The following is a 23,955-nucleotide window of genomic DNA, read 5'->3' as shown; positions in this document are numbered from 1 at the left end:
ACGGTAACACCAGGAGCGTACTTTTTCATCACTACTTACCGGCCTTGCTCACTGTGGACGCTCTTTCAAGAGGCTCACCCATAATAAAACTATCGTCAAATATTGGATGGAGTGTCACGGCAGATGAGGTTGCAAATCAGAAACATGCCTATCTTCATTCACGTGGGACCAAAATCAAACGTTCCGGAAGTCTACCGATATTTCACAAGGTCCAATATTGGATATCTGGTTATGGAGTTCATTGATGGCATTTCATTCGAAAATATCATGCCCCAGGAAAATCCTGAAGTCATTCAAAATTTGGCTGAAGCAATTATACGGTTTCGCTACGAAAGTTCCACCAGACTTCCCAGGGCCTCGGACTCGCGGGATACCTCGAGGGTACCTGTTTTCTGAGGACGGGGCTGGAAAATCACTCGGCTCAATGAAAAGTCTTAATTCATGGCTGGGTGAACGTGCCCGACTTACTGCTTCGGAAACCGCATTCGATTTTCAACTTTCCGACTTTGTGTTCTGCCATATGGATCTTAGTCGACGGAATATCATTCTTCAAGATGGGTGTATTTATCTTTTGGACTGGGAATATGCGGGCTTTTATTCTCGAGAGTTTGAAAAATACTCCATCCTATTTATAGGACAGAAGGAAGACCCCAATTTCGCATACAATCTCACAAATGCGCTTGACTCTATATATCAAAAAGAGGGTATGAAAACTAAAGATGGACATATAATTGGACTTTTGGATCGAGTTTATCAGAACAATTTGAAATATATTTTGTATGTCTCCTCAGAAAGCATTGATGACACTTGAACTAACGAAGTCAACAGTTCCAATCCACCGGAGATAGACTGGGAATCAGTGAAGCAGTTTGATTTGCTTATTTGATGTACCATGTGTCGAGTAAATTTTACATCAGCAATCAAATAGCTCTAGTAAAATTCACCAATTTCCATTGGATCTGGGAGCTGCACAATGTGTCCTTGGGCGTTTCTATGGTATCGATTTTGCATGCGTTGCATGAACCCGTTCCTCTCATTATCGGAGAGCGGAATATATCCTTGACTCGTCATATCCAAGAAGACCGTTCCCCTATAAGATACGTTAGATGAATCAAGTTTCAAGAAAAAGGTTCTGCTTAGCCGACATACATACACTCAATAACGACAGCCATTTCCAGAACCTGTCATTTGATACCTGGTGCATCCCTTCACCTGAATCAATTGGAGGCAGTGCCCTACTTTGGGATTGGCGCAAGTATGATAATCAAAGTATGTAAGCCTTGAGTCTGATAGGGCATAGGGGTGCAATGTCGCGCTGAAAGTCCCATTTTCATCGCCACCATTTGCAAGAGACATGTTCAAGCGAACATATGATGTTTCACCCTGGAGAATCAGGTATATTGACCAATGGTTTCTGCTTTTACCCATGGTGTGAACCACAAATCTGACCTTGGCAACAGTCATATCGTTAAAGTTCATTTTTGGCGGTCCAAGAGACTGTGGTGCAAAAGACCAAAGCGGGGGAGGATGAAGAAAGCATGCGCTTTGACAAACTTTCCGCCTGACAAACCTTCAGATCCCTGTTTGACGCTTACATGAATTATACAACAACCCTCTGTTCATGGTATTGTTCAGTACCAATAAATTAAACTCTAGGAACATGCGCGGTAATCTATGGTTTAGGAAGTGTCTTGGCAGCGAGATGTGGTTAAAATGGAACCCGAATTTGGTAGCTTCTATGGCTCATTTTGTTGAACGGTGTAAAGTTTGCTTGATTGAAAATTGCTAGACGTGAACGACATGGACGGCGTCGCGCCTCTCGTCTGCTGGGATGGCTTCAGGCCACATATACAGGAGCTGATATATAGTTCTACAGCTATAGCTATACTGACACACACTATGACCTTTGAGGCTGTTCCAATCAGAGTCGAGAAGGTGTCGCATGTTTTCCATGCAATTACCCTCGAGGGGAGCTTCCGCGCGAGTAGTCTCGCTCGTACTGCATCGTTTTTGTCTATGCTGCCAGGGATTTGAGTTCCTGCGCCAAAAAGCAAGACTGCGCTCTTCAGGTTTGGACACGTAGCGATTTTACGTTCGCGAGTTTTTTTTTTTTTGGTTGCCGGAATGATACCCTTTGTATCACGCATCTGTTCCAAAGACGTACCCAAATGGTAGTAGGCTGCTGAGATTGGGAGGGGGATCTCGGGTAACCGAGCATGAACAAGAGCTCATGTCTGGAGGGCCTAGGGTTTGTGGTTCCTGGTGTCAAGTTGTTGATATTCGTTTGCATCGAGTGTTTCAAAACCAGCAGCTAGCATAAACTAGCCATCATCCCTCAGGAGACCTAGCACATTCCCGATGTTGGTTCTCAAGGATGCGACAAGAGCTCGTCCTGATTTCTCAAAGGGATTGCAAGCCTGGTCCATGATGCTCTGAAATGGGTCAGGTGAATCCACGTAGCCAAGTAAGCTCTTTGACAACGTCCTCTGCGGTGAGAGGCACAGCTCTGCCGGGAGGCCCATGACCCGTTCGACGCTGCTGATACTGTGCTGGGCCACTTGAACCACGATTTTGATATACAAGTCGCCCTTGATGGGCGGTAGGCCGCTAATATGAGTGAACCCCGGCAAATTCTCAAAGAAGCCGAGGATATCATGCAGGCCCATCAAGAACCGGTAGACGTGAAAGAAGATGGAGTCGTATATCTGTAGCAGTTGTATGTGGCCAGACAAGCACATGAGCACGACCGGTGTGTTCAAAGGCGACGATCCGTGATCCTGGATTGGCGAGATGATTTGCTTGACAATGGCCGCCAATTTGGAGGTACTCTCCAGGGCCCGGAGGATGGGGTTCACCTGCAGATCCACGACCTTGTCAACACATGAATGGATGAGATTTGGAGGGGGAATGCTTAGAACGAAAGTGTCCATGTGCGAAAGCTGATGGGCGATGTCTTCGTTGAGGCGAGCAAGCCGGGCGAGGACGCTGCTCGAGCCGAGACACGGCTCCGACAGTCTACTTGCGATGTTAAGGGCGTTGCCGGGTAGAGATTGAAGCTGAATAGTAGGGTCAACGCAGAAATCTAGACTGTTGTTACCAGGCAGAGCGGGAAGTGATTTTGGCGCCGGCTGCTCTCTACCATGCAACCCATGGAGGTCTGCTCCAAGGGTGAAGGCGCCTGGGTTGGGACCATCGGCAAGGTTTGAGAGCGGGGCAGTGTCGTTAGGGAATCCAAGAACCAGGGCATCCACGACTGCGCCCGGAGTCTGGCTGCCGGATACTCCCTCGTCGAAGAACATGCTATATAGTTCGGAGTCCACAGTGAGGGGGTCGTGGAAGCTATCGAAGCTGCTGTTACCTGGAGTCGATTTTGACGCAAGTTCCTGGAAGGATTCGGTAGGGGTTTTGGGCTCTGTTTCCGCAACGGATGCGGGGGACACTTCGGGCACAGATTTGGGTGCTGTGACAGCTACAAATACTGAATGCCGTGGTCGTCGGGGTCCCCGTAGCTGATGCGTGTTGTTGGGCCTGGTGGGAGGGCGTCCGAGTGGTCTTGGAGCGCCCGTTACGCAGGATACGTCAGCTCGGACACAGCGGACGCAAGGTCCATTGTCCAGGCTTTGCGATCGCAAGCATCGCAGCTTGTGTTCTCGACATCGGTCGCATGCCGACCGCTTAGCAGCCGGCCGCCGCTGGTGTTGCTGCATGGTGGTGATGGTGGTCAGTCAGGTTGGTACACACGCAAAGGGCGATGGTGTTTGGGTAACTAAATGAACCGGAGTATCTTTAATCCGTCCCGCATCAATATAAACTACCTACGAGGGCTCATCAAGTTTACATAAACATCTCCTACTAACTATTATTTTACCTATGTGTTGCATGATGAGTGTGAATTGATCTGCCTCCGTGTTAGGGGCACAATATGGGCTAAATGGCACTGCCTTGAATGCTGCTGCTTCTAACCTCCGATCGGCGCATTCACGCATTCGGAGCCTTGAGAGTTGACCATCTCTACTTACAGAGAGGTTTATATTATCCCATTTTATCTAATACTAAATATCCTCAATCTCCCGACCTGGTTTTCTATATGGTCCATTGCCGGTTTTATTTTGGGGTAAATGCCTCTTGCGCCGTTCTGATGTCGAGAATGTATCTTACTTAGTCTCCAGCACAGTAATCTTGACGGCATGATATGATTTATACCTCCCAGATATTTGTCGGCAACTAAGGCAACATTTCTTTCTCTGAATTCCCCTAAACTTTGCTTCAAATGTCGAAAAGCTACTCTGAGCTGCATATCGCATGATCATAGGTATTGAGATCCATGAAGGATAGCAAAAGTGGACATCTCTCTTTCAATCTCTCTCTCAGCAGGAGCCAAGCTGAGGAAAGACTCACTTTAAAGTGGCAGGGAAACCAATGCTGATTGAGAAGTTACCTGTTTCCAGTCTTGCATACGCAAGAGCTCAATATTACATGAAGCTCCAGATAGAACGCCAATGCCTTCTGCCAGCTGCCCGCAGTACACAATCGTCCTTGTCACTCAGCGCTGCAGGTGAACGGAAAATATGCGAGGTTGAATTCGCAACAGGAGGAATGAGCGCTTCTGGCGCCCGCTACCCCGTTAGCTGAGAGATCCATTGTCTTTCACTTATGGGAGATAGGCATACTAGGTACAGAGGACAATAGGCTGGTAGTGCTGGGATTCCCGAGCTGGTAGCTTGAAATAGAGAATACTTGAATAATTACAAAGCTCTTGTATCACAAAAAAAGAAAAAGAAAGAGAAAAAAGAAAAGAAAGAGAAAAGAAAAGAAAAGAAAAGCTGTCTTCGCACCGTTTCCCAAATGGAATTGTGCATCTGGCTATGATGGCTGCGTTAATATTCAGCATGGGATCCCGGATGAGAACCTTACCCCAAAACATCCTGCTCGTGACAAGTTCGCACGCCTTCATGAGGTCCTCTATTGCGAACCTACTAGAGTCCAGAACAGCCTTTAACCTTCCCTGTTCGACTATCTCAACAAGAGTCAAAACTTCATACATGTTGGGAGTATTGGTGAAGAGGATATAGGAGCGATGATTGCCACTGATCCAGGTCAGACACGAGCTGTTCAAGAACCATCGAACCATTTGTCTCAGGACACCGTCTCCTACATGAAAAGCGCCGATGTTGACCAAAGGGGCCACCTGGACAGAGATATCTTGAAGGTTTGCGTAGAGGGCCTGCAATCCATAGGCCGAGGCCAGAGAGCGTGGCAGCAAGGCGTGTTTCTTGTAATCTACAAACTGTGGACAGCAACATGCACTATCATCAGGGCCCCAGAAGCATAATGGAGAATAACGCAGGGTGAAGCATACTTTGTCAATTCCGCATCCTCGAAACAAAGCTTCATTTGGAATCACTCGCAACTCCCAAAAGGAAGGCAACCTAGGGCACGGCACAGCTGCACGGCGATGTGTTCGACAATCCCACTGGCCCTATTGACGAGCACCGGCCGGCACGAACGGACCTTGGTAGTTCGAACCACAGTCGAGGCTGTTAACCCGTTGGAGATAAGTCCAGCGTGCTGACCCAGGCTGAGAACCAGGTGCTCACCAGCGCCGTGCTCCTCGACACCGGGTCCCGAGAGTGACACAACATAGGCCTCCGGTAGAGAGAGTAGAGCTCATTCTGTTGAATTGACTAATTCAATCACAGTCACTCATTCTCTATTTTCAGACTAGATAAGAGATGACTTTTCTGCTCTTTTAGACCTAGTTATCACTAAGACTGATGAGATAACTTTCATAAGAAACTTCGCATGTGCTCTTTCAGAACCCCGGTGCCGCAGAACACAATGCTCATCGGCCCCGTCATGGCCAGCACCCGAGTGCCGGGCTACCGGGCTGCCGTAGCCCTTCGGAAGCCTCGTCCCCCGCGACAGCGACAGGACAACGCGAGAGACGCAGAGCTCGGGGACTAGGGGCGGTGCAAAGGGCAGAGGAAGAAAGACGCCCATGAAGTGGACGATCAAGAATCCGAGCACGACGTAGGAGACGAGGGCGATGATGTTGCTGGAGTTCGGGCCGGCGTGGGAAACGAACCGACAAGCTTGAGGGACGACTTGTAGTGGCCGCGATGCTGGTAGGCCTAGGCTCGCATTGTGGACGGCATTGGTGCCGCGGGATCGGAGCGTACCATGTCTAGCTGTCTATCTAGGATAGATAGCTGTTTGGAGAGACCTCCGAAGGCGAGTGAGCTGGTGTCTCAAAAGGCACGGAGCCGGACCTGTGCCAACGTCAGCTTCTTTGATTGATCATACATGCCAATGCCACACCATCTTAACCTAAGCGCGTCCAGCATCTTAACGTGAGGCGCATAGGCTCGAGGCTGTCTGCAATTTAGTGATTGACCGTATCGACCCTTGTAGCGGGATAAGAGGCCACGGGTGAGGTTGCATGACGGCGCTACGTTAAACCCTCCGAATTTCCTAATTAGGCAATTTTATTTTTACCCTCCGAATATAACCCCTTTGATCAGAGACCCGCCCGATGAGAACACACCGAATGCACGGATGGATCTCCCTCCACAGATCCGGGGCGGGTATTTCCTCTCTCTTCTTTTGTTCCGAGAAATCTGCTCTTGTTCCTCAAGCGATCGCGCCCCCGAAACCAATATTAAGAGGGACGCCAGCAAGCAGGCAAATATCCCGAACCCATAGACATATATGGCATGGCATGATCCGAACACAGACCCCACGGCAAGAACATGCTATTCAAACCAAAGCACTCGCGAGTTACCTAAAACCATGCAAGAGTCTTTGACCAGAGGCGCGGAAGACGACGATGCACCCAGCAGCAACACCATGAATTTGTCGTCAGAGGCTACGACTCCAGAGATTTTAGAAGCTCCAGAGACCCTAGACACTATGCATGTGCCTCCGGTCAAAAGAGACTGGAGATTTTGGGCTCTCTTGGGTTCCATCAGCCTCGCGGGTCTACTCACGGCTCTGGAGGGAACCATTACGTCGACAGCGCTTCCCTCGATTATCGCCGATCTAGGCGGCGGCCACCTCTACATCTGGGTCGTGAATGGATATATGTTTGCCATGTGAGTAACACCTGGCGCTCGAGTGGGAGGAGAGGGGAACAGGCCTGTCTCTGGGTTTAACTAACCAGCCCTCCATTCTTCTCTAGGACGGCGATGCAGCCTCTGTACGGGCAGCTGGCAAACGTCTTCGGTCGCCGCTGGCCCATGCTCATCGCAACCGCCATGTTCGTGCTCGGCAGCGGCATCTGCGGTGGCGCAAACAACATAGGAACGATCATTGTCGGCCGAATCATTCAAGGCATCGGAGCCAGCGGCACCACCGTGCTCACCGAGACCATCATCTGCGACGTGGTGCCGCTAAGAGAGCGCGGCAAGTTTCTGGCCATCGTCATGGGCTTCATCTTCCTGGGTACCGCGCTGGGCCCTTTCTTCGCCGGACTCATCGTGCAGTACTCGACTTGGCGCTGGACTTTCTATCTGGCGCTACCCGTGGGCGGCGCTGCCCTCGTCTCTCTGTTCTTCTTCCTAAATGTCCAGTACAAGAAGGAGACGAACCTGGCTACGAGAATAGCGACGATTGACTGGATGGGGAACGTCATCTTCATAGCGGCCATCACGTCGGTTCTCCTCGGCTTGTCGTGGGCGGGAGGGCTGTACCCGTGGTCGTCCTACCACGTCCTGGTGCCGCTGCTCGTAGGCATGGCTGGTCTGGCGGGGTTCCTTGCCTTTGAGGGCTCTCACCTTGCCCCAAATCCCACCGTCCCGCTGCACCTCTTTTCCAATCGAACGTCAGTCGGTGTCCTTGTCATGACATTCTTCCACGGCATAATCACCGTGTGGCAGCTCTACTTCATGCCTGTCTACTTCCAGGGCGTTCTCGGCTCGTCGCCCAGCCTTTCCGGGCTCCAGATCCTCGCAACAGTCCTCTCCATCCTCCCTGCGGCGGGCATCGGGGGAGGTCTCATGACCAAGCTAGGCATCTACAAGCCCATCCACTACGTCTCCTGGGCCATCACTCTCATCGGCCTCGGCCTTTTCACCCTCCTGGACATGAATTCGAGCACCGGGCACTGGGTTGGCTTCCAGGTTGTCTACTCCATGGGAGTCGGCATGCTGGTTCCCACGCTTCTTCCAGCACTCCTAGCCCCGCTGAGCGAGTCTGACACGGCGCTGGCAACGGCAACATGGTCGTTTGTCCGCAGCTTCGGCATGGTGTGGGGGACGGCCATTCCCGCTGCCATCTTCAACACCCGCTCCGACGAATTGGCACCCAAGCTCATCCAGGATGCCACGCTCAGAGCCGAGTTCTCTGCGGGCCAGGCATATGAGCATGCTACTGCCGCGTTTCTTGGGACTCTGCCTCCGGCTTCACGTGTCGCAGTTACCCAAGTCTTTTCCCGGAGTCTGCGCCTAACGTGGTTGGTGTCACTCGCCTTTGCTGCTGTCGGGTTCCTCGCCGTGAACCTTGTGAAGGAGGTACCTATGCGGAGTGAGTTAGAGACCAATTATGGAATCGAAGAAAAGCCGAAAACGAAGGCCCCTAAAGCCTAAGAATCTGGATCTTGCAAGAAGTAGCGGCTTTTCTCTGATAACAGTCGCTGTAACAGTCAAGTTCCCGATTTGGGGGATGAACGGTGCAAAGCTAGGCGGTCAGATGAATTCCATCCCGCTGCAGAATAAAAGGATCCTATATACCGTATTTTGTCTGGACTACTTTTCCCTATCTGTCGAAGGAAGGGAGCAATATTTGGACGAAGGGCTCATGAGTCAGTGTATGCCTTCGGGAATTGGAAGCTGTTTCTCTTGTATAAAAGTGTAAATTATATGTTCCGTATTTGGCGGCTGTTTTAAAAGAGTACCGGATAGAGGTTTCATCTTTTTCTCTCAAGGGGAAGTGTTGGGTTTCAAGGGATAACACATCTCCCCCTTAATACGTTCATTGTTGTATCTTCATACCGCTAACTCATCTCAGATCCATCCATCTATCTTGCTGTCTTTAGAGTTAGTTGCGATTCAGAATACGATTTTGAATCTGTTCCTTCCTCAAAACTACGTATTTTCCAGCTGCTAGTCAATGGTTCCTATTTTTTTGATATTTAACAACCCGCATCGCATGGGGGCATTGTAGCCTGGGTTAGGTAGACTACAAGTGATCTGTTGATGTAAAATATCTTTCAGTTAAAACCTCTCCACATCTCTGCCGGGAAGTACATACCTACATCGGCCCGATTACTCTTACAACCATGGATCATGGATCGGAACAAATTTGCTCATAACCCTCCATTTCTCTTCCACTAAAATCCAATATTGATACCGTACGAGGTCAAGAGCAACAAAACTGTTTTCATGAAAAATGTCGCCTGTTGATGATGACAGCAATTCTAGTTTTCCCATAGAATTGTTTCCCTAAACCATGGCCAGTGATCATCCCGGCCATATTTCGCTGTCTCCCGCAATGCCATAAAGATCTGATACATGCCCTTCATACTCATCGTCGAGACGAGGTGTTGGGGCCCGTACAGCATCTGTAGAAAAAAGAAAGGAAAAAACAAATTAATCAACGCCATTTAGAATATGCCAAGTCGAAGGAACTTACAGTCTCGCCTTTATCTCCAACGAAACACCAATACGCCTTCCAATCAAGGCCTTCAATTTTCAAACATGGCATGGGCTTCAACGGCGCTTCCAGCTTTTCTGGATTTTTCATGGGCCCTTCCAGCCGCTTGCATAGAGCGACCATCCAGACACCTAGTTGTACCATACCGTCTGATCCAGGTAGAGTATTTTGCACTCAATCACTGTCAGCTGGGGCCTTCTTACCCCTAGTCTTGGCCACACAATCTATATAGACAGTTGCAACCATCTCTTTGCAACTCAGCTTGAATACTATTACATATTTGATCTCTATCTTTATCATTCATGAATACTTCTGATTGTTATTACATCTCATGTTAAGCTGTGAACACTTAGAATAACCGCTTACAAAGCTCATATTCCTACATTTCAAGCTGCTTGACATGAAATGTACTAGCAATCAGAAGTATTCATGAATGATAAAGATAGGGATCAAATATGTAATAGTGTTCAAGCTGAGTTGCAAAGAGATGGTTGCAACTCCAGTTTATATAGATTGTGTGGCCAAGACTTGCTAACCCTACTGGTTAGGTGAGTGGTGAGAATAGGGGTAAGAAGGCCCCTGAGGAGCAGGGTTTCTTACATACCATACCCCCCCCTCCTCTCTAGAGCTTCGTCCGCGAAGTCCTTCACTGGGTTGACTCTGTGAGTCCATATCCAGAACTGCAGTGATACTCGCTCAAAACCCTTCGCGTCTAAAAATCCTCAGTGAGGAAAAAGCCTGTTACCGCGAAGGGAAAAGAGTCTGTCAGTGCGGGTTTCCTGAGAATCCGTTTGAGAAAGGTAGATACAATAGTCTACTCTTTTAGACGTGAATGGTGGATTCTGGAGGCCTGCAGGCACTAGAGACTGAGGGAATATTTGAGTAGTAGTCATATATGCGAAATAAATGTCAGAAAATGTCAGTCACTCGTAAGAGTAATTCTGTCTCACAGAGTCTGATTGCTACCTGTGCCGACCAATGAAAAAGACACACACATTCTCAACTTGGACTTCTTGGGCACTGTCTCTATTTTCTAGCTCAACAGCCAGGCTTAGCAGCGGTCGGAATACTTCCTCATCCCATGAAGGCTCCGGCTCCCAAGTTCATGACACTTCGACGCAGCATCTTGAATGCACTGCAATTTTTCAAGCAATTCCAGGTCGCATTATGTGGCAGGAGCATGGAGCCGTCGTAAAAAAGGTCGGGGTACTCATGGCCATCGACAGCATCGACCCGTGCCTGGAATGACTTTATATATATAAGTCAACGTTCAAGAAATATATCCGAACGAAGAGACACCCAACCATAAGGTTACGTGGAAGTACGCCGACGCCGTCAGAGATATCAGTGAACTTGAATTGATATAAGAGCACCCGGATGACCCCTGGAGCTCCCTTCATCATCTCCACTCTGATGGGTGGCTTGGCAGTCCTCAAGTCACCGATCTTCTTGGTCAAGCTCTGTGAACATAAAACTAGTCTCATCGCTGCTGATGCTTGTAGCTTCGCATGCAGCTAGCAATCAATACTGGTCTCGCGCTGCTCTGCTTGGACGGAAGACATTGCTGCTATATTAAAAGTCTACCTGGCATCTGGTCCGGGCGGGTTGTGACAATCATAAAGCCACATGAGATTCTCTTTGGATTTCAAGATAAAAGTGCCAGTAAGTAATAAATGTTCAATTGCGCGACTCTTGGTCATTCTTTTGAAGCTTTGAAGATGGGATGTTGGTGCCGAGCAACGGATCAACCCGTGATAAGATCAAGATTGATAAGATAACAACCATGATGTCATTTCAACTCTGCACATTTCAAGCAACAAAAGAGTGATTGAGAGATAACAGACATTTACATCACACTTGTTAAAGTCATCAAATGTGTCAGACTCTTTCTCTCAGAGTTTTCCTTGCTGCAATCATCACTCTGTATACGGAGTAGTAAGAAGTTAATTATCACTGTGAGTAACTTTGCAGACATTGTTAGTTAGATTTACTAGAAGTCAATTGACTCCAATTAAGTCATTCAGCTTTATACATTATTCTATTCATCTGTAGCAGCTCATCACTCTTTCAGTTCAAAATATTCTCGGAGTCATTTGTCACTGTTGCAGCTGTTCAGAATCATATTACTGCTGGCTATGAAATTGCAATTGCATTTGTTCGTACAAACATATACAAATTCCTCCTCTTCAGCACGTGCGATGTTGCGAACTTCAACAAGCCACAGAACGAAGGCGTCTCAATCCTTAGAAAACTCAACAATCTCGCGCCTCCCCCCTCACCCACTAATCCTTCTGTAAAGGGTTGTCATTCTGCGAGATAAATCTGGCCCGCAGGCACGACCAAAACTAGCACTCACATGAATAGAGAAGAAAGAGTCTAGGAATTCAGGAGGCGGAGGCGTAATTGACAAAAACTTAGTCCAGATCTCGGCTCAAGGTTATCTTATATATATGTTGCTAAGGTGTAAAGCTTGCTTGATTAAGACGTATGCTAGCTACACGGGAAGTTATATGGTGGAATTTTACTAAGCCAGACCAAGCCTGCTTTTCAAGGATTTCATGAAGTGACACCATGACTACGCCGATTGGAAACCTGACAACATCTATTTCATGGACGTACACGCGAGTAATTCACAGGTTTATACAAAATTTTTCCTCCTTACACGCAACACAATGCAGCGCAATGCAATTAAGAGAGCAAGGCCAAAACTCAACAGACTTTAATAAACCAAGAGGGACGGACATACATGTAACAGTTGTATCCCAATGGCAGGCGTAGGAGAAAGAGAAAGACGCAAAGCCCACAGACAGAAAAAGGAGGTGAAAACGGCCCCACCAAAAAAGGAGGCCAAAGAAAGAAAGGAAGGAAGGAAGGAAGGAAACCAGTAAACCAAAAAAGTAGAAAAGAAAAACCAAAAAGAGAGATTTTCTTATACACCTGGCTTGCTCACGCTGCCATATTTAGCCTGCCATGCGAAGAAATACAACAATGCCCCCAGCGGTTGACCCACAAGACAGAAACTAACCCAAAACACACAGTTACCAATGATTTTTCCCGTAGGACCGTTCATCTTCTCGAGCGGTAGCGTTGCTGCGATTAGTGGGAGTTGGAGGACCATGCCGGCGAAGGCGACACCTGGGTTGGATGGTAGGTTAATGTCCAGCGGTTTATAGTAACTATACATGATGTATGGGGGTAGTAATTTTACTTACCTATCACGTTATGTGTGGGAATCCCCACAAGCAATTCATGCAGTATTCCGCTGAAGGTGAAAACCACAACGCTGGCGGCAAAGGGGCTCCACCCCCTTCCCACGAGCGGCGAGAAGATATGCCGCCGCATAAAATGGTACACGGGCTTATTCCACGTACGCCAGTAGGTGCCCACACTGGGGCTGTTCCACCATTCGGTGTAGAACTCGCGGTCGCCAAAACGCATGACCTCTGCGAGGGCGTTGAGGGAGGATTGGAACAGGGCGAAGAAGCCCGCGAGCCAGATTATGAGGGATATTGTGGAGAGTTTCATGACGCGCTCGATGATGGAGGTTAGATCGAGGGTTGCGATCTTTTCTAGCGAGTTGCGGAGGACGGGGGTTGCGTATTGGGCGGAGGTGAGCCAGATGAAGACGGAGAGCCCGATCATCTCCATGACGCGTTTGGCGACGAAGGACCATCTAATGCGTTCTGTGCGGGGGTATACGGGCTGGTATACCAGGGTTGGGGCGAGCCAGAAATAGGTTAGGTTTTTAACGGTGATGTTTCGTGGGTAAGGGAGAGACTGGTAGATTTCTGGGAGCGGGGAGGTGGAAGATGAGTGTAGAGCTTCGTGGCGGAGGTCTCGGTTGGTGAAGGCATAGGAGCATATCTTCAGCCAAACGACGATGACGTGGACCTCGCAGAGTGTTCCGATGCCAGGGTGGTTGACATAGTAGTAAACTGCGTAACTGGTGAAGAGGAGACATAGACAGGCGTTCAAAATATGTGCAAAAGCGATATATATCCATGCTGATCGGAACGCCAGCTGTTCCTGAGTATTTTCTTCCTCCGATTCCTTTCGTTTTATGCGACCAATGGCTCCCTTGACCTCATGCGCCGCGGCGCACTCAATTACATATGCCACGAAGAGATGGCAGGGGACGAGCGCGAAGAGTATAGCGCCGAGAATGACATCCTGTTTTCGATAGTCGTGGCACCGAATACAGATGAGGACACCATACTAGGTAGAACAATTCACCATTAGTAAAGAAACAAATATAAATAATAGGACAGAGGAGTTATTGAGGTGATTGTAACAACCCACCTTCATAAAATTCTCGACAATTAAACGTAGATTCATAACAACTAATAGGATATCATCATCGGATTAGCCACTGCAATCCTCCCGGAGGAGTGAGAATGAAATGCGCCAGCCCCAAGAAGAAGAAGAAGAAGAAGAAAAGACTCATACTCAACACAAGAACCATCAGGTTCCGGAACCCAAGGAAGCTTGGGGTAGTCTCCGAATCACGACTCAGACAGGAAACGCGGGGGTGGGAGTGGTATGCGGCGAAATGGCGATATTTGCCCTTGGTTGCGCGTGGATTGGGATGGGCATGCTGTGGTCCGCTGTCGGGTTGTTTGTCCTTTGCATCCGCAAGCTGAGGAGCTACAGTTGTCCCATTCTTTCCCACCCCCTCGTGGCGATCTAGCGGCTGGATGTTGTGACTCGGGGAAACAGCTATTTGGGCAACCCTCGCCATCCTATCCTTGTATATAGGCGCGGGGCTCTGGCCTCTGTGAGATAATAGCCACGGAGAATTGAGAAGAAGAGGCCAGGTATGTATATATAGCTCGTATATGTGTGAATAGAGGATGTGTGTCAATATATCCACACGACGAGGATAGGAATAAAATTAAGAATAATAGGGAGAGGCGAGACGGAATATTTAATGCCAGCAGTGGCAGCCCGAATTGGCCCGGTCCGAAGAGGCGATCCACGAAGAGAAGAGACGATGGATTGCCATGAAGAATAAATAAAGAGCGGTTAGAATAAAGAGTTGTCTTGCTCAGAGCTCCCTTTTATTTAACAACAATCATCTTTGCCTGAATCATTGGGGATGAACTTGGACCTGAACCTGGCAGCAACCGGCTTTCATGACGAGGGGATGGATTTCCCCAGGGTTTCCTACTATTAAATAAATACAGCTGTCCGCCTTGGCAGCACTAAATAAATAACTAAATAACTTCGCTGCTTGTAAACATCTTTGTAGCAACAAGACACACTACACGGGAGACAAGAGACAGAGAGGGACAGGCGATGCCTAGATATATTTATTTTACCTGTATCGAATTTACTCCCGCCATAGACCAATTTCTTGCACCACTGAATCCTGCAGTACCAGCGCCCAATTTTTAGCCCGCCGCGCCGCACCTCCACCTTACTATGACATACCCTCGATAGCTAGCGAGCTGATCACCCTTTCGACTGACTGACTGACTTACCCGATATTAACCCCCTGTGCATATATCTTCTGCTGTTTCTGGTATGAGCTCTTACGACCACGATGCGGCGGAAGGGGGATTCTCGCGCCCGCTGAGGTCCTACGAGGGAGGGGTGGGAGGCCCTCGAAGGCCCAGTAAGTATATCATATTGGCCTCCTCACCTCCTCACCTCCTCACCTAACAAAAATATAATATCCTCTCCGTCATACTAAGAGTGCGATGAATATAATAGGACCTGTGACCGACTATGGCTCGTCAATGGTGCAGTGGATGCGGGTGCGCCAGCCCCGATACAAAGGATCACACAGGCTTGAGCGGGAAAGACCAAGCGCCAGCTACACTGTGGACGTATGCAACCCCATTGTATATGATTTTTTGATACATATATACTAAACTAAGGGATATTATTGACTTTCTCGATTATTAGATGCTCCCTCCCTTAGCCAGGATCGATTCGCCCGCTGACACCATCCCCGTCCGTCATCTACACCAATCCATCGGCAAATCGAAAAAACCAATTACGGTCGTAAGATGGACGCCAGAGGGCCGACGCTTGTTGACAGGAGGCCATACTGGCGAGTTTATGTTATGGAATGGTACAGCATTTAATTTTGAAACGGTTATGGATGTTAGTGATATACACATATCCCCCTTAGCCCCTACCTAACCCCCTGGCCCATTTGAGTTGTATCTTGAACGCTGACCGGCTTCGAAAAACGCAAAAAAAAAAAAAAACAAACTATAGGCCCATTATGATCAATACCAAGCTGGCGTAACCTCCGCCGCATGGTCGCATAGCCACGACTGGCTGATATCCGGCGGCCAGAAGGGCGACATCAAGTACTGGCGGCCCAACTTCAACAACGTCGAAACGGTCGACGACGCCCACCACGATGCCGTCAGGGATCTGTCCTGGTGCCCCAGTGATACGAAATTCGTATCCGCCTCCGACGACACGACGCTGAAAATCTTCGACTTCACCGCCCGCATGTGTGAGATGGTTCTGACGGGCCACGGCTGGGATGCAAAATCGTGCGACTGGCACCCGTCAAAGGGTCTGCTGGTCTCCGGATCCAAAGACCACCAGGTCAAGTTTTGGGACCCCCGCACCGGCCGCTGTCTGACTACGCTCCACAGCCATAAAAATACAGTTACCTGCACTAGATTCTCGCGCGTGAACACAAACCTACTGGCGACATCGTCGCGGGACCAAAGTGCCCGCGTCTTCGATCTACGGATGATGCGAGACATATGCATTTTACGAGGACATGAGAAGCCTATCTCCTCCATGACATGGCACCCGATTCATAGTTCGCTTATATCTACGGGAAGCGAGGATGGATCAATTCATCATTATTTATTGGATGAGCAGAATCTACCACCTGGACAGGTCCCCACTGTCGCGCCATATGATAGCGCTGATCCCGCTAACACTCCCGCCCAAGTCATATTCCCCGCCCATCGTGTCCCCTATGCCCACTCATCCACCATATGGACTCTCGACTGGCATCCCCTCGGCCATATTCTCGCGTCCGGCTCCAAAGACAATTTCACCCGATTTTGGTCCCGTGCCCGGCCTGGCGAAACCACTTATCTCAAGGACAGATTCCACATTGGCGAGGAAGCAGCGGAAGCCCAGGGAACGTGGAGCCGTGGATTTGGTCGTCGACAGATGAAGGAGGAAGAGGAGCAGGAACTCCAAGATGAGGCGGAGGGGCTTGTCGACCAAAGGAAACCCGACGCCTCACTCCTTCCGGGTATCCAGGGAATTCCCGGCGCGGGCGATAATGTTGGACTTCCAGGACTGATTCCGGGAATTGGAGCTGTGCAGCCACCACCGCCACCTCCATCGGGCACGGCGTCATCCATGCCGCAAGTTGACCCGAGCCGTCTGGCGGCAATGATTTCCTCCGGCTCGTTTCCTCCACCTCAACTTGATTCTATACCACTAAACTTACGCCCGCCCCCATATCCCATGCCTAGTATGCAGGGGGGTGGCCTCCCACCAAACATGGATCTATCATCTTTACAAAATCAGTTCTTTTCACAGCAACAACAGCATCAGCAACAACAGCATCAGCAACAACACCACCAACCCAACACACTTCAGCAGAACCAAAACTTCCCCTCGCACGGTGGCGGAGGTTTCACGTCCTCAGGAATACCAGGTCTTCAGGGCCAGGGCCCAACTGGTGATTCAAATGAGGATTTCACGAACGGTGTAAGGAAACGCGGGCCGTTGCCAAGCCAGCAAGACAGCTTGATGGAAGAGCAACGACGGGGGAACTGGCGAAATATTAGATAAAAAGAAAACAAAACCATATCATCTTTTGACATATGCTAAAAAGAACCTGTAATATAGAACGGGGGTTGCGATTTGTTTTCGGGACTTTTTGGGCGAGATGGAAGGGACCATTTACCTACATGCGATATCTGTTTTATTTCTTATTCTGTGGTATCTGCTTATGCCAACTATCGAGCGAATTTCGATGGGGAATAATGCGCGTATGGCGTTGGGATCAAATCCTTTACGTATAGTTTCTTCCCCTTTTGCAGACCGGACTACCCCCTATACTTTAGCTAGGCATATGACCCTGAGCACGGCTTTTCAAAAGTTTTGGTGGTTGCCGTAGAGGCAAAGTGTTAGCTCTCAGGCTATAATATCGTAAACAAAAAGCATGCCAGGCCGTCAGGTGGCTGCGCTATAGTCCACCCTGGATAGAAAAGCTGGATAGGACCAAGACAAGCGTATTAAGGGCCGCCCACGAAAACGGAATCCAGGTCGACATCTTATAATTGCCGGCTTCATAGACGGCTCCGAGACTGTTATGTGCCAGTTCACGTCAGACGCAGCTACCAGTATCCTTTTCAATTCCTATAGTTACAAAATTGAACCCGCAAAACAAAGAGCTAAAACATCTGAAGCAGGAATGAGGGAGAAAACATCTAACAACTCACATAAGCCCTGTAACACTACCCGCCAGCAAACCCTCCAACCCCGCAATGAGTATGTATATCAACAGCACGGCCCAGACGATCTTCCAGCTGCGCCATTGCATCACGACGGCACACAGAGCGGCTGAGAGATGTACACCGATATAGAAGAGCAGCGTCCAGAAGAGGGTGAAGCGCCATATGTCGTTTGTGTAATAGAGATATTGGGCTCCGTCGTGGTAGAAGCCTAAGGTGACGTAAAGAGAAGGAAACGGCGGGGTTTCGTAGCCTAGGGGGATGGTTTGGGAGAAGGACATTGTTTGGCTGTATCTGTCTCCGCATTTGAGGTTTCAGGATAATGGCATGGATGGTGAATGGGTGAATTTATGGCTACGCATCCGTCGAATGCTTTGGGCTATTCATCGGGGCTAAAACAAAGCACTGTTTTGTTTCTCTGGCCTGGTTGCAGTGGTTGGTGTTGTTTAACATTGTTGTTGAGTGCAGCGATGACGGAAGGAAGGAGGAAATATGTTTGCTTTGTTTGCAGTTTCAGGAGCTGGCGTTGAACCTCGGCAGGTGGTTCGCGAGCTCCGCCGATGATGCAGGAGTTGTAAGGGGGACTGGCGAACATTCACACTTCAACTCAACTCTCATGTAACAACAGCTACCGAAGATAGGGAGAAATTGTTCTCACTCGAAAATGGGCACTGAGAGGTCGCTCGCAACTCTGCTTCGGTCGCTCCAGACGGTGTCTGAGCATCAGGATGCTTACGGGTAGGATGCGCCCACTCCCCTAGCCTTTGAATGTCAAACCCCGAGAACTGACAAATTGTATCTCTAGCCTCCTACCATCATCGACGGGGCTTCTCTCGTTACTCTCCAATCATCGGAACGTCACACTACTATCGTCACAGCTCCTGCACTCCCCAGCTCTATGGAGCGGTGAATTCGACCTGGAAACCTGCCGGCGCATTCTCAGCGTCTTCAATACTGCCGCGATCAGCGTCGTGCACAATGAATCACAACAACAAGGGCCTCCGTCGCTAAATATACAAAGGAGAGGTCTCGAGCGGGAGGAATGGGTGAAGGCTGTGGTTCAGGGCGCAGATGACAAGTCCCCGCGATGGAGACATAGCATTTTGCTGGGAGGCATACTCTTAGGCATGGAGGGCCAGGACCGACAGAGTTTGCCCTCAAATCTAAGAAAGAAATTGGAATCCGGCCTAGTGACGGCGTTTCAGCTTTCGTTGAGCGAGCTCGATTCATACCCAAGAGTTGCGCGGGATTGTATAGCATTGGTGCTGAACTATACGTTCGAGCTGCTGGCGGATCCGGAGAGAAAACGGCTAGATTATAACATCCTCCTTCCTCTCCTCGTGGATACTGTCTTTTTCTCTCCGGCAGGGTTTGAATCAGGGTACTTCCTTGGTGCTATTGATCGGGACATTCGCGAGACCCCTTCGAAGAAATTCGAGTGGCCGGCTCAATCACCAACTTGCCTACACATCCGCGCAATCACGGCAAAACCGCTTATCTCTTCATTGGGTCCTTTATCGCGATTAATCGCGCATGCCATTGGCAACTGTCAAGTGCAAAGGCTAGTAGTGCAAGCGGTGGATTCTCTCCTTGAATTCACGAGGACATTGATGGTTCAGTGGCGGCAGAATAAGCTATCAGAAGTTGATATCTCTGAGGAGGCCGAGTTTCTAGATGAGACGTCGCTCCAGACGACTATTCCCATTCTTTGGCGATTACTGAAGACATCCCTATTTTCTATTGTTATTTTTCTGAGGGCTGTTCTAGGAAGGGTACTAAATGATCGCGTCCTCGCGGCTGATAACTGTAAGCCCAGCCCTATTCGTGGTCTTATTCGTTTACTTTTATTAACTCAATATTTTAGGCGCACCACTACTTGCTCGCAAATCTCTACACATACTTCGCAACCTCTGTTTCGTTTCGGGGCGAATTGGGCAGAATGCCTCTTCCCAGTATGCCTTTGTGAACCTGACTGCAATCGACATCCTCTCGCAGTATCCAGTTGCCTCCCAAGAATTCTTAGAAAATATCCGTCCTGCATCAGCCGGTCGTATCCCAGATTACCCTATCGATAGATGTCTAGACCTGTTTTTCCTAAACACAGCTGAGCATTTTGCTTTGGTACTATCCCCAGCTGTCAACGAGGACCTACTAATCGCTGCTGCACTTCCTTACCTTGCCGCAGGCGGCAACAACAACCTTCTGGAAATATTTGAGGCAGCGCACAGCGTCGTACTATCCGTTCTCGCTGCACCCAAGAGTGCAGATATGGCCGCGAAGCATCTCCCGTTTTATGTCGATACCCTTTCTACCGTATGTCCTCATTCACATTCCCACTGCGATGGATATTGAGGTTTTCTTCCTAACTAACAATCGATATCCATTTCAGGTCTTCCCCCAGAATCTCTCCGCCCGCCAATTCCGCCTAGCCTTCAAAACCGTGCTCCAAATCACCGCGCCCCCATCTCCCTTAGCAAACACCCAACCGCTCCTCCCCTCAATCCTTCTCGAGCTCCTATATAACAGAGCCCTACACGCGCCCACCTGCCCGCTAACCCCGCCCGTGGCCTCCACCTCTGCCTCCGTCGACCTTAACGCTATCAGCAACAGTACACCCCCCTTATCCGAACAAGCCGTCCTAGCCATGACCATGATCGACTGCCTATGCTTCCTCCGCCTCGAGGCGCTGGAGGAATGGCTGCCGCTCGTCGCGCATCTGGTCAATATCATCCCCGACAAGGCGATGAGGCAGCAGTGTCAGGAGAGGTTTTGGGATGCGCTGAGCAGTGGGGAGATGGATGTTGATCGGGCGAATTTTTGTGTTACATGGTGGAGTACGAAGGGTGGGAGGGAGATGGTGCTGTTTGGGTCTGAGGAGGATTTGGAGATTCCATATATGAGTGGGGCGATTGGGACGGTGGCGGAGCCGCAGAGTAAATTGTGATGGTTAATGTCTCGGGAGGGGGGGGTTGTGGGGTTACGTGTTTATGTAGGAATGGGTGTATTTTAAGAAATACCACTTCTACTTGTATATTTATTTGAGTTAATATTCTGCCAATCAAGTTAGAGACTGATTTTAACCTCCTACTCTAAACCCTACAGCAGGAGAAATGAAACAAATCTGAATCGTTACTGATATTACTCTGTAAACCTTGAAGTAGCGGGATGGAATAATTATAACAAATATAAGCAGATAAACGAACACTTAGAATAGACAGGCAAAGAGTCGAATGAAAGGAAAAAAGAGAAAGAAAAAATACGAAGAAGTTGCGAGATCAACTTAAGAAAACATCACCACCTTTCAACGCCCCTAACGCATCCATCCCCCTCGCTCAACTCCCCATCCAATCCAAGAACATATCCAAAATCGTCCATCCCCCCTTCTTACCCTCTGTTGTCCCAGGAAGCTTACAAGATGTCCCCCTATCAGCCTCCACCTTGTTCTCCTGCTGATGAGAAACACCATCGCCAACGCGTTTCTCACTCGTGTCATCATCACCACCATCACCTCCATCATTCCCACCTCCAACCGCATTCACTGCCCGACAATAATATCTCTCACGCAAAGTATCCAAATGATTCTTCCGCAGCGGATCAGGATAACCCCCATTATCGCCGACATCAAATAGACTCCATGGCCAGTCCTGGCCTCCTCCATCTCCACTTCCTTCAGCCGTCACGATCTCCTCCCCTTCCCCATCGTCATCCTCACCATTGCCAGTCCCAAGGCCCCTAGGGGGCCCGAAGAAGAGCCTGACGTCAGATAGCATGGTCCAGTGGTCGGAGCAAGGGTGCGGGTCGACAACATCTGGATGCATCTTGTATGACGGGCAGGTGGAGAATATATCCGGGTTGAAGGCTTTGGAGCAGATGGTGATGAAGCGGGGGATCATGCGGAGGTTTATGTCGCTGCCGCAGCTACTGCGGCAGATGCACCGACAGGTGTTCGTGTTGTTAGTGGAGGGTGTGGTTTTCGTGGTGGTGATGGCGGTCGTGATGGGCATGCCATTTCTGATGCTGCTGGCGCTGCTGGTGGTGTCTGTGATTGTACGAACATGGTTTTGGACCTTGTATGAGCGGCAGACGCGCAGTTGGTGAGATTTGCAGCCGCAAGGTTGGTGAAGATGCGCGCGGACTTGGCACATCTGCTTGTTTCAACGAGTGGGTATCTCGATATATCGAAGCTGGAGGGTGAGATTTTTCAAGCACTGATTTCCATATAATGAGTGACAGTTGTTCTTCCCTTGCGCGGGCTATTTATTATGGTGAAGTTCAAGAAAACTATACAGAGATTGAATATTGATAATTTAGGGTGTTGCTGGAAACGGAGCATGAAAGCCAAAACACGAAAATGCAGCGGGTATAAGTAGCGTATATCATTGCCTTCAGGGGGGGGAAGTGGTAAGAAGACTTCATGTGTCTTGGGGAAGGTTTCTGGTTTTTATATAGTCTTCAGAGCTGGCAAGATGGTATCTCTAGATTCACTTGTTGTGACCCAACAGGATCAGTGAAAGCAAACATATAAGTAGGAGAGGGGGAAGGCCAATGCTGAAATGCCTATGAAAGTGGTTAAATTGTGCCATCATCATGCAGTTTTTGTTATTTTTGAATATCAGGTAGTAATCTCCACAGATCATTTTACGAAGCAAGGCGATAAAGGGTAGGTAGTCGCAATAGTAGCAAAAGGATTCATTAGTAAACTGGGCGCATGGAGCATGCTTGGAGTTAGGATATCAATGTTCCTCTGAAAATGTTAAATCAGGTGCAACCGTTGTAGTCACTGGCGTAGCTGTCATGTTGCCCTCAGGAAATAAAGGGGATTCCAACCCGCGTCATTTCTCGATACTCAATGTACTCCTTGCCGAAAAAACTTATCAAAAATTTCTCCTCTCCTAAAGGAAAATTTCGATATCAGCATGAGGGTAAACGAATTTGCAATAAACATCTGAAGAGAGGCGACTTACTCTGAATACGACTGGAAAAGAACTTCCAGAGCACAATGGTATAGGCAAGGAAACAGACTCCGTTTCCCAGAACCATTTGAGTTCCTAAACTCCACCAGAAAAACCCAAAATAACTTGGGTGCCGGAGGATTCTGTAAATGCCGTCTTTGACCAGCGTGTGCCCTTCTCTCCGTCGGGACTGCACTGTATGAGTGAAATTTGTCCCAGCCTGTGCCATTGCTAACGACCGGACAAGTTGGCCGACGACAATGAAAACCAGCCCGAGCCCAATTTGCACCTGGGCACCACCGAATGCTAGAGATACCATCCTCGCGTATCTTTCCGGCAGAACTAAGCAAGTAAGTAAACACTCTGCCATCGCAGAGGTGTGCGCAATATTATAAGCTGCACCGTTCGAGGAGAGCAGGAAAGCAGATATCGACGCATAGGGTGTACTATATCGTGCCGTAATATAGTATTCGAGAAAATGAAAGAGGCTGAGGGTTGTGAGGAAGAAAGGAGCTCGCCATAGAGAGGTCGACGACTTGAGGAGGAGGAAGAAGGTCAGGACGATGCAGAGACCGAAAACCTGGCCCAAAACAAACGAGCGGATGGATATCCCAGCTAGAGACTTCTTCCCCCCTGGCAGAATTGCAGGGTCGATGATTTCTCTCGGATGTTTAGTAGCAGCACCGTTCAAGTTGTTGTTATTTCCCTCTGGGCTATAGGGCACGTATTCACGACGTGGGCGCCAATCGACTCCGGTTGAGGGCGGATCAGCCATGATTGGACGGCTGCAAGGACGATTTGACGAAAATTTGAGCTATATACGCCTATTTCGCGTTCTCCGCAGTGGAGAGCCCGCACATATACAGGTAAGGCTTTTCGAGTAGATAATTTGTAGCGACAATCCG

General features: G+C 49.0%; 14 protein-coding genes across 15 annotated transcripts; 5 read left to right on the top strand and 9 right to left on the bottom strand.

Moving 5' to 3' along the window:
- Nucleotides 1-144: 144 nt before the first annotated feature.
- BDBG_17701 (uncharacterized protein) lies at nt 145-396 on the top strand (the record flags this gene model as incomplete). The annotated part of the gene is made up of 1 exon (XM_031725358.1): nt 145-396. One exon carries the CDS (start codon nt 145-147, stop codon nt 394-396), a length of 252 nt encoding a protein of 83 aa, XP_031580566.1.
- A 28-nt stretch (nt 397-424) lies between these two features.
- Nucleotides 425-811, top strand: BDBG_17700 (uncharacterized protein; the record flags this gene model as incomplete). The annotated part of the gene is made up of 2 exons (XM_031725357.1): nt 425-704; nt 792-811. 2 exons carry the CDS (start codon nt 425-427, stop codon nt 809-811), a joined length of 300 nt encoding a protein of 99 aa, XP_031580565.1.
- A 119-nt stretch (nt 812-930) lies between these two features.
- Nucleotides 931-1,479, bottom strand: BDBG_08120 (uncharacterized protein; the record flags this gene model as incomplete). Its single annotated transcript, XM_002621451.1, has 3 exons — nt 931-1,090; nt 1,150-1,181; nt 1,240-1,479. The coding sequence occupies 3 exons, from the start codon at nt 1,477-1,479 to the stop codon at nt 931-933; spliced, it is 432 nt and encodes a 143-aa protein (XP_002621497.1).
- Nucleotides 1,480-2,321: 842 nt separating this feature from the next.
- BDBG_08119 (uncharacterized protein) lies at nt 2,322-3,707 on the bottom strand (the record flags this gene model as incomplete). Its single annotated transcript, XM_002621450.2, has 1 exon — nt 2,322-3,707. The coding sequence occupies one exon, from the start codon at nt 3,705-3,707 to the stop codon at nt 2,322-2,324; it is 1,386 nt and encodes a 461-aa protein (XP_002621496.1).
- BDBG_08117 (methylenomycin A resistance protein) lies at nt 3,322-9,418 on the top strand. The gene is made up of 2 exons (XM_002621448.2): nt 3,322-7,091; nt 7,178-9,418. The coding sequence occupies exons 1-2, from the start codon at nt 6,709-6,711 to the stop codon at nt 8,580-8,582; spliced, it is 1,788 nt and encodes a 595-aa protein (XP_002621494.2). The 5' UTR covers nt 3,322-6,708; the 3' UTR covers nt 8,583-9,418.
- BDBG_08118 (uncharacterized protein) lies at nt 4,648-6,662 on the bottom strand (the record flags this gene model as incomplete). Its single annotated transcript, XM_002621449.2, has 5 exons — nt 6,270-6,662; nt 5,785-6,192; nt 5,512-5,646; nt 4,836-5,287; nt 4,648-4,720 (listed from the first exon to the last, which is right to left on the bottom strand). Exons 1-5 carry the CDS (start codon nt 6,342-6,344, stop codon nt 4,648-4,650), a joined length of 1,143 nt encoding a protein of 380 aa, XP_002621495.1. The 5' UTR covers nt 6,345-6,662.
- On the bottom strand, nt 9,074-10,021 carry BDBG_08116 (uncharacterized protein). The gene is made up of 2 exons (XM_002621447.2): nt 9,628-10,021; nt 9,074-9,556 (listed from the first exon to the last, which is right to left on the bottom strand). The coding sequence occupies exons 1-2, from the start codon at nt 9,790-9,792 to the stop codon at nt 9,413-9,415; spliced, it is 309 nt and encodes a 102-aa protein (XP_002621493.1). The 5' UTR covers nt 9,793-10,021; the 3' UTR covers nt 9,074-9,412.
- Nucleotides 10,022-10,114: 93 nt separating this feature from the next.
- Nucleotides 10,115-11,132, bottom strand: BDBG_08115 (uncharacterized protein; the record flags this gene model as incomplete). Its single annotated transcript, XM_002621446.2, has 2 exons — nt 10,115-10,887; nt 10,953-11,132. The coding sequence occupies 2 exons, from the start codon at nt 11,130-11,132 to the stop codon at nt 10,723-10,725; spliced, it is 345 nt and encodes a 114-aa protein (XP_002621492.1). The 3' UTR covers nt 10,115-10,722.
- Nucleotides 11,133-11,628: 496 nt separating this feature from the next.
- Nucleotides 11,629-14,930, bottom strand: BDBG_08114 (diacylglycerol O-acyltransferase). Its single transcript, XM_031723416.1, has 4 exons — nt 14,095-14,930; nt 13,948-13,988; nt 12,861-13,863; nt 11,629-12,783 (listed from the first exon to the last, which is right to left on the bottom strand). Exons 1-4 carry the CDS (start codon nt 14,384-14,386, stop codon nt 12,578-12,580), a joined length of 1,542 nt encoding a protein of 513 aa, XP_031580564.1. The 5' UTR covers nt 14,387-14,930; the 3' UTR covers nt 11,629-12,577.
- On the top strand, nt 14,851-18,445 carry BDBG_08113 (polyadenylation factor subunit 2). The gene is made up of 4 exons (XM_031723415.1): nt 14,851-15,262; nt 15,361-15,476; nt 15,556-15,756; nt 15,874-18,445. The coding sequence occupies exons 1-4, from the start codon at nt 15,172-15,174 to the stop codon at nt 17,431-17,433; spliced, it is 1,968 nt and encodes a 655-aa protein (XP_031580563.1). The 5' UTR covers nt 14,851-15,171; the 3' UTR covers nt 17,434-18,445.
- Nucleotides 16,238-18,616, bottom strand: BDBG_08112. Of its 2 annotated transcripts, none has more exons than XM_031723414.1 (3): nt 18,087-18,616; nt 17,553-17,951; nt 16,238-17,414 (listed from the first exon to the last, which is right to left on the bottom strand). In XM_031723414.1, the coding sequence occupies exons 1-2, from the start codon at nt 18,377-18,379 to the stop codon at nt 17,831-17,833; spliced, it is 414 nt and encodes a 137-aa protein (XP_031580562.1). In that variant the 5' UTR covers nt 18,380-18,616; the 3' UTR covers nt 16,238-17,414; nt 17,553-17,830. The 2 variants fall into 2 exon arrangements, with proteins under 2 accessions (XP_031580562.1, XP_002621489.1); XM_002621443.2 differs by having other exon boundaries at nt 16,344-17,414; nt 17,549-17,951; nt 18,087-18,540.
- BDBG_08111 (peroxisomal membrane protein Pex17) lies at nt 18,535-22,929 on the top strand. Its single transcript, XM_002621442.2, has 4 exons — nt 18,535-18,836; nt 18,904-19,904; nt 19,963-20,411; nt 20,488-22,929. Exons 1-4 carry the CDS (start codon nt 18,763-18,765, stop codon nt 21,040-21,042), a joined length of 2,079 nt encoding a protein of 692 aa, XP_002621488.1. The 5' UTR covers nt 18,535-18,762; the 3' UTR covers nt 21,043-22,929.
- BDBG_08110 (uncharacterized protein) lies at nt 21,431-21,916 on the bottom strand (the record flags this gene model as incomplete). Its single annotated transcript, XM_002621441.2, has 1 exon — nt 21,431-21,916. One exon carries the CDS (start codon nt 21,914-21,916, stop codon nt 21,431-21,433), a length of 486 nt encoding a protein of 161 aa, XP_002621487.2.
- On the bottom strand, nt 22,902-23,825 carry BDBG_08109 (protein-S-isoprenylcysteine O-methyltransferase; the record flags this gene model as incomplete). Its single annotated transcript, XM_002621440.1, has 2 exons — nt 22,902-22,990; nt 23,063-23,825. 2 exons carry the CDS (start codon nt 23,823-23,825, stop codon nt 22,902-22,904), a joined length of 852 nt encoding a protein of 283 aa, XP_002621486.1.
- Nucleotides 23,826-23,955: the final 130 nt, after the last annotated feature.

Source organism: Blastomyces gilchristii (assembly GCF_000003855.2).
Source record: "Blastomyces gilchristii SLH14081 genomic scaffold supercont1.22, whole genome shotgun sequence".
NCBI classification, from domain to species: Eukaryota; Fungi; Ascomycota; class Eurotiomycetes; order Onygenales; family Ajellomycetaceae; genus Blastomyces; species Blastomyces gilchristii.
This window is presented reverse-complemented; position numbering and strand designations above follow the sequence as displayed.

Bases quoted from the DNA above. Each gene is read 5' to 3' on its own strand.
- BDBG_08117 (XM_002621448.2), top strand. From the start codon at position 6,709: ATGGCATGGCATGATCCGAACACAGACCCCACGGCAAGAACATGCTAT. The intron at 7,092-7,177 runs GTGAGTAACACC...ATTCTTCTCTAG, and splicing joins AATGGATATATGTTTGCCAT to GACGGCGATGCAGCCTCTGT.
- BDBG_08116 (XM_002621447.2), bottom strand. From the start codon at position 9,792: ATGGTACAACTAGGTGTCTGGATGGTCGCTCTATGCAAGCGGCTGGAA. The intron at 9,557-9,627 runs GTAAGTTCCTTC...TTTTTTCTACAG, and splicing joins TTGGAGATAAAGGCGAGACT to ATGCTGTACGGGCCCCAACA.
- BDBG_08114 (XM_031723416.1), bottom strand. From the start codon at position 14,386: ATGGCGAGGGTTGCCCAAATAGCTGTTTCCCCGAGTCACAACATCCAG. The intron at 13,989-14,094 runs GTATGAGTCTTT...ATATCCTATTAG, and splicing joins CCTGATGGTTCTTGTGTTGA to TTGTTATGAATCTACGTTTA. The intron at 13,864-13,947 runs GTGGGTTGTTAC...TGTTCTACCTAG, and splicing joins TTGTCGAGAATTTTATGAAG to TATGGTGTCCTCATCTGTAT.
- BDBG_08113 (XM_031723415.1), top strand. From the start codon at position 15,172: ATGAGCTCTTACGACCACGATGCGGCGGAAGGGGGATTCTCGCGCCCG. The intron at 15,477-15,555 runs GTATGCAACCCC...CTCGATTATTAG, and splicing joins GCGCCAGCTACACTGTGGAC to ATGCTCCCTCCCTTAGCCAG. The intron at 15,757-15,873 runs GTTAGTGATATA...AACAAACTATAG, and splicing joins ATTTTGAAACGGTTATGGAT to GCCCATTATGATCAATACCA.
- BDBG_08112 (XM_031723414.1), bottom strand. From the start codon at position 18,379: ATGTCCTTCTCCCAAACCATCCCCCTAGGCTACGAAACCCCGCCGTTT. The intron at 17,952-18,086 runs GTGAGTTGTTAG...GGCACATAACAG, and splicing joins GGTAGTGTTACAGGGCTTAT to TCTCGGAGCCGTCTATGAAG.
- BDBG_08111 (XM_002621442.2), top strand. From the start codon at position 18,763: ATGGGCACTGAGAGGTCGCTCGCAACTCTGCTTCGGTCGCTCCAGACG. The intron at 19,905-19,962 runs GTAAGCCCAGCC...TCAATATTTTAG, and splicing joins CGTCCTCGCGGCTGATAACT to GCGCACCACTACTTGCTCGC. The intron at 20,412-20,487 runs GTATGTCCTCAT...TATCCATTTCAG, and splicing joins ATGTCGATACCCTTTCTACC to GTCTTCCCCCAGAATCTCTC.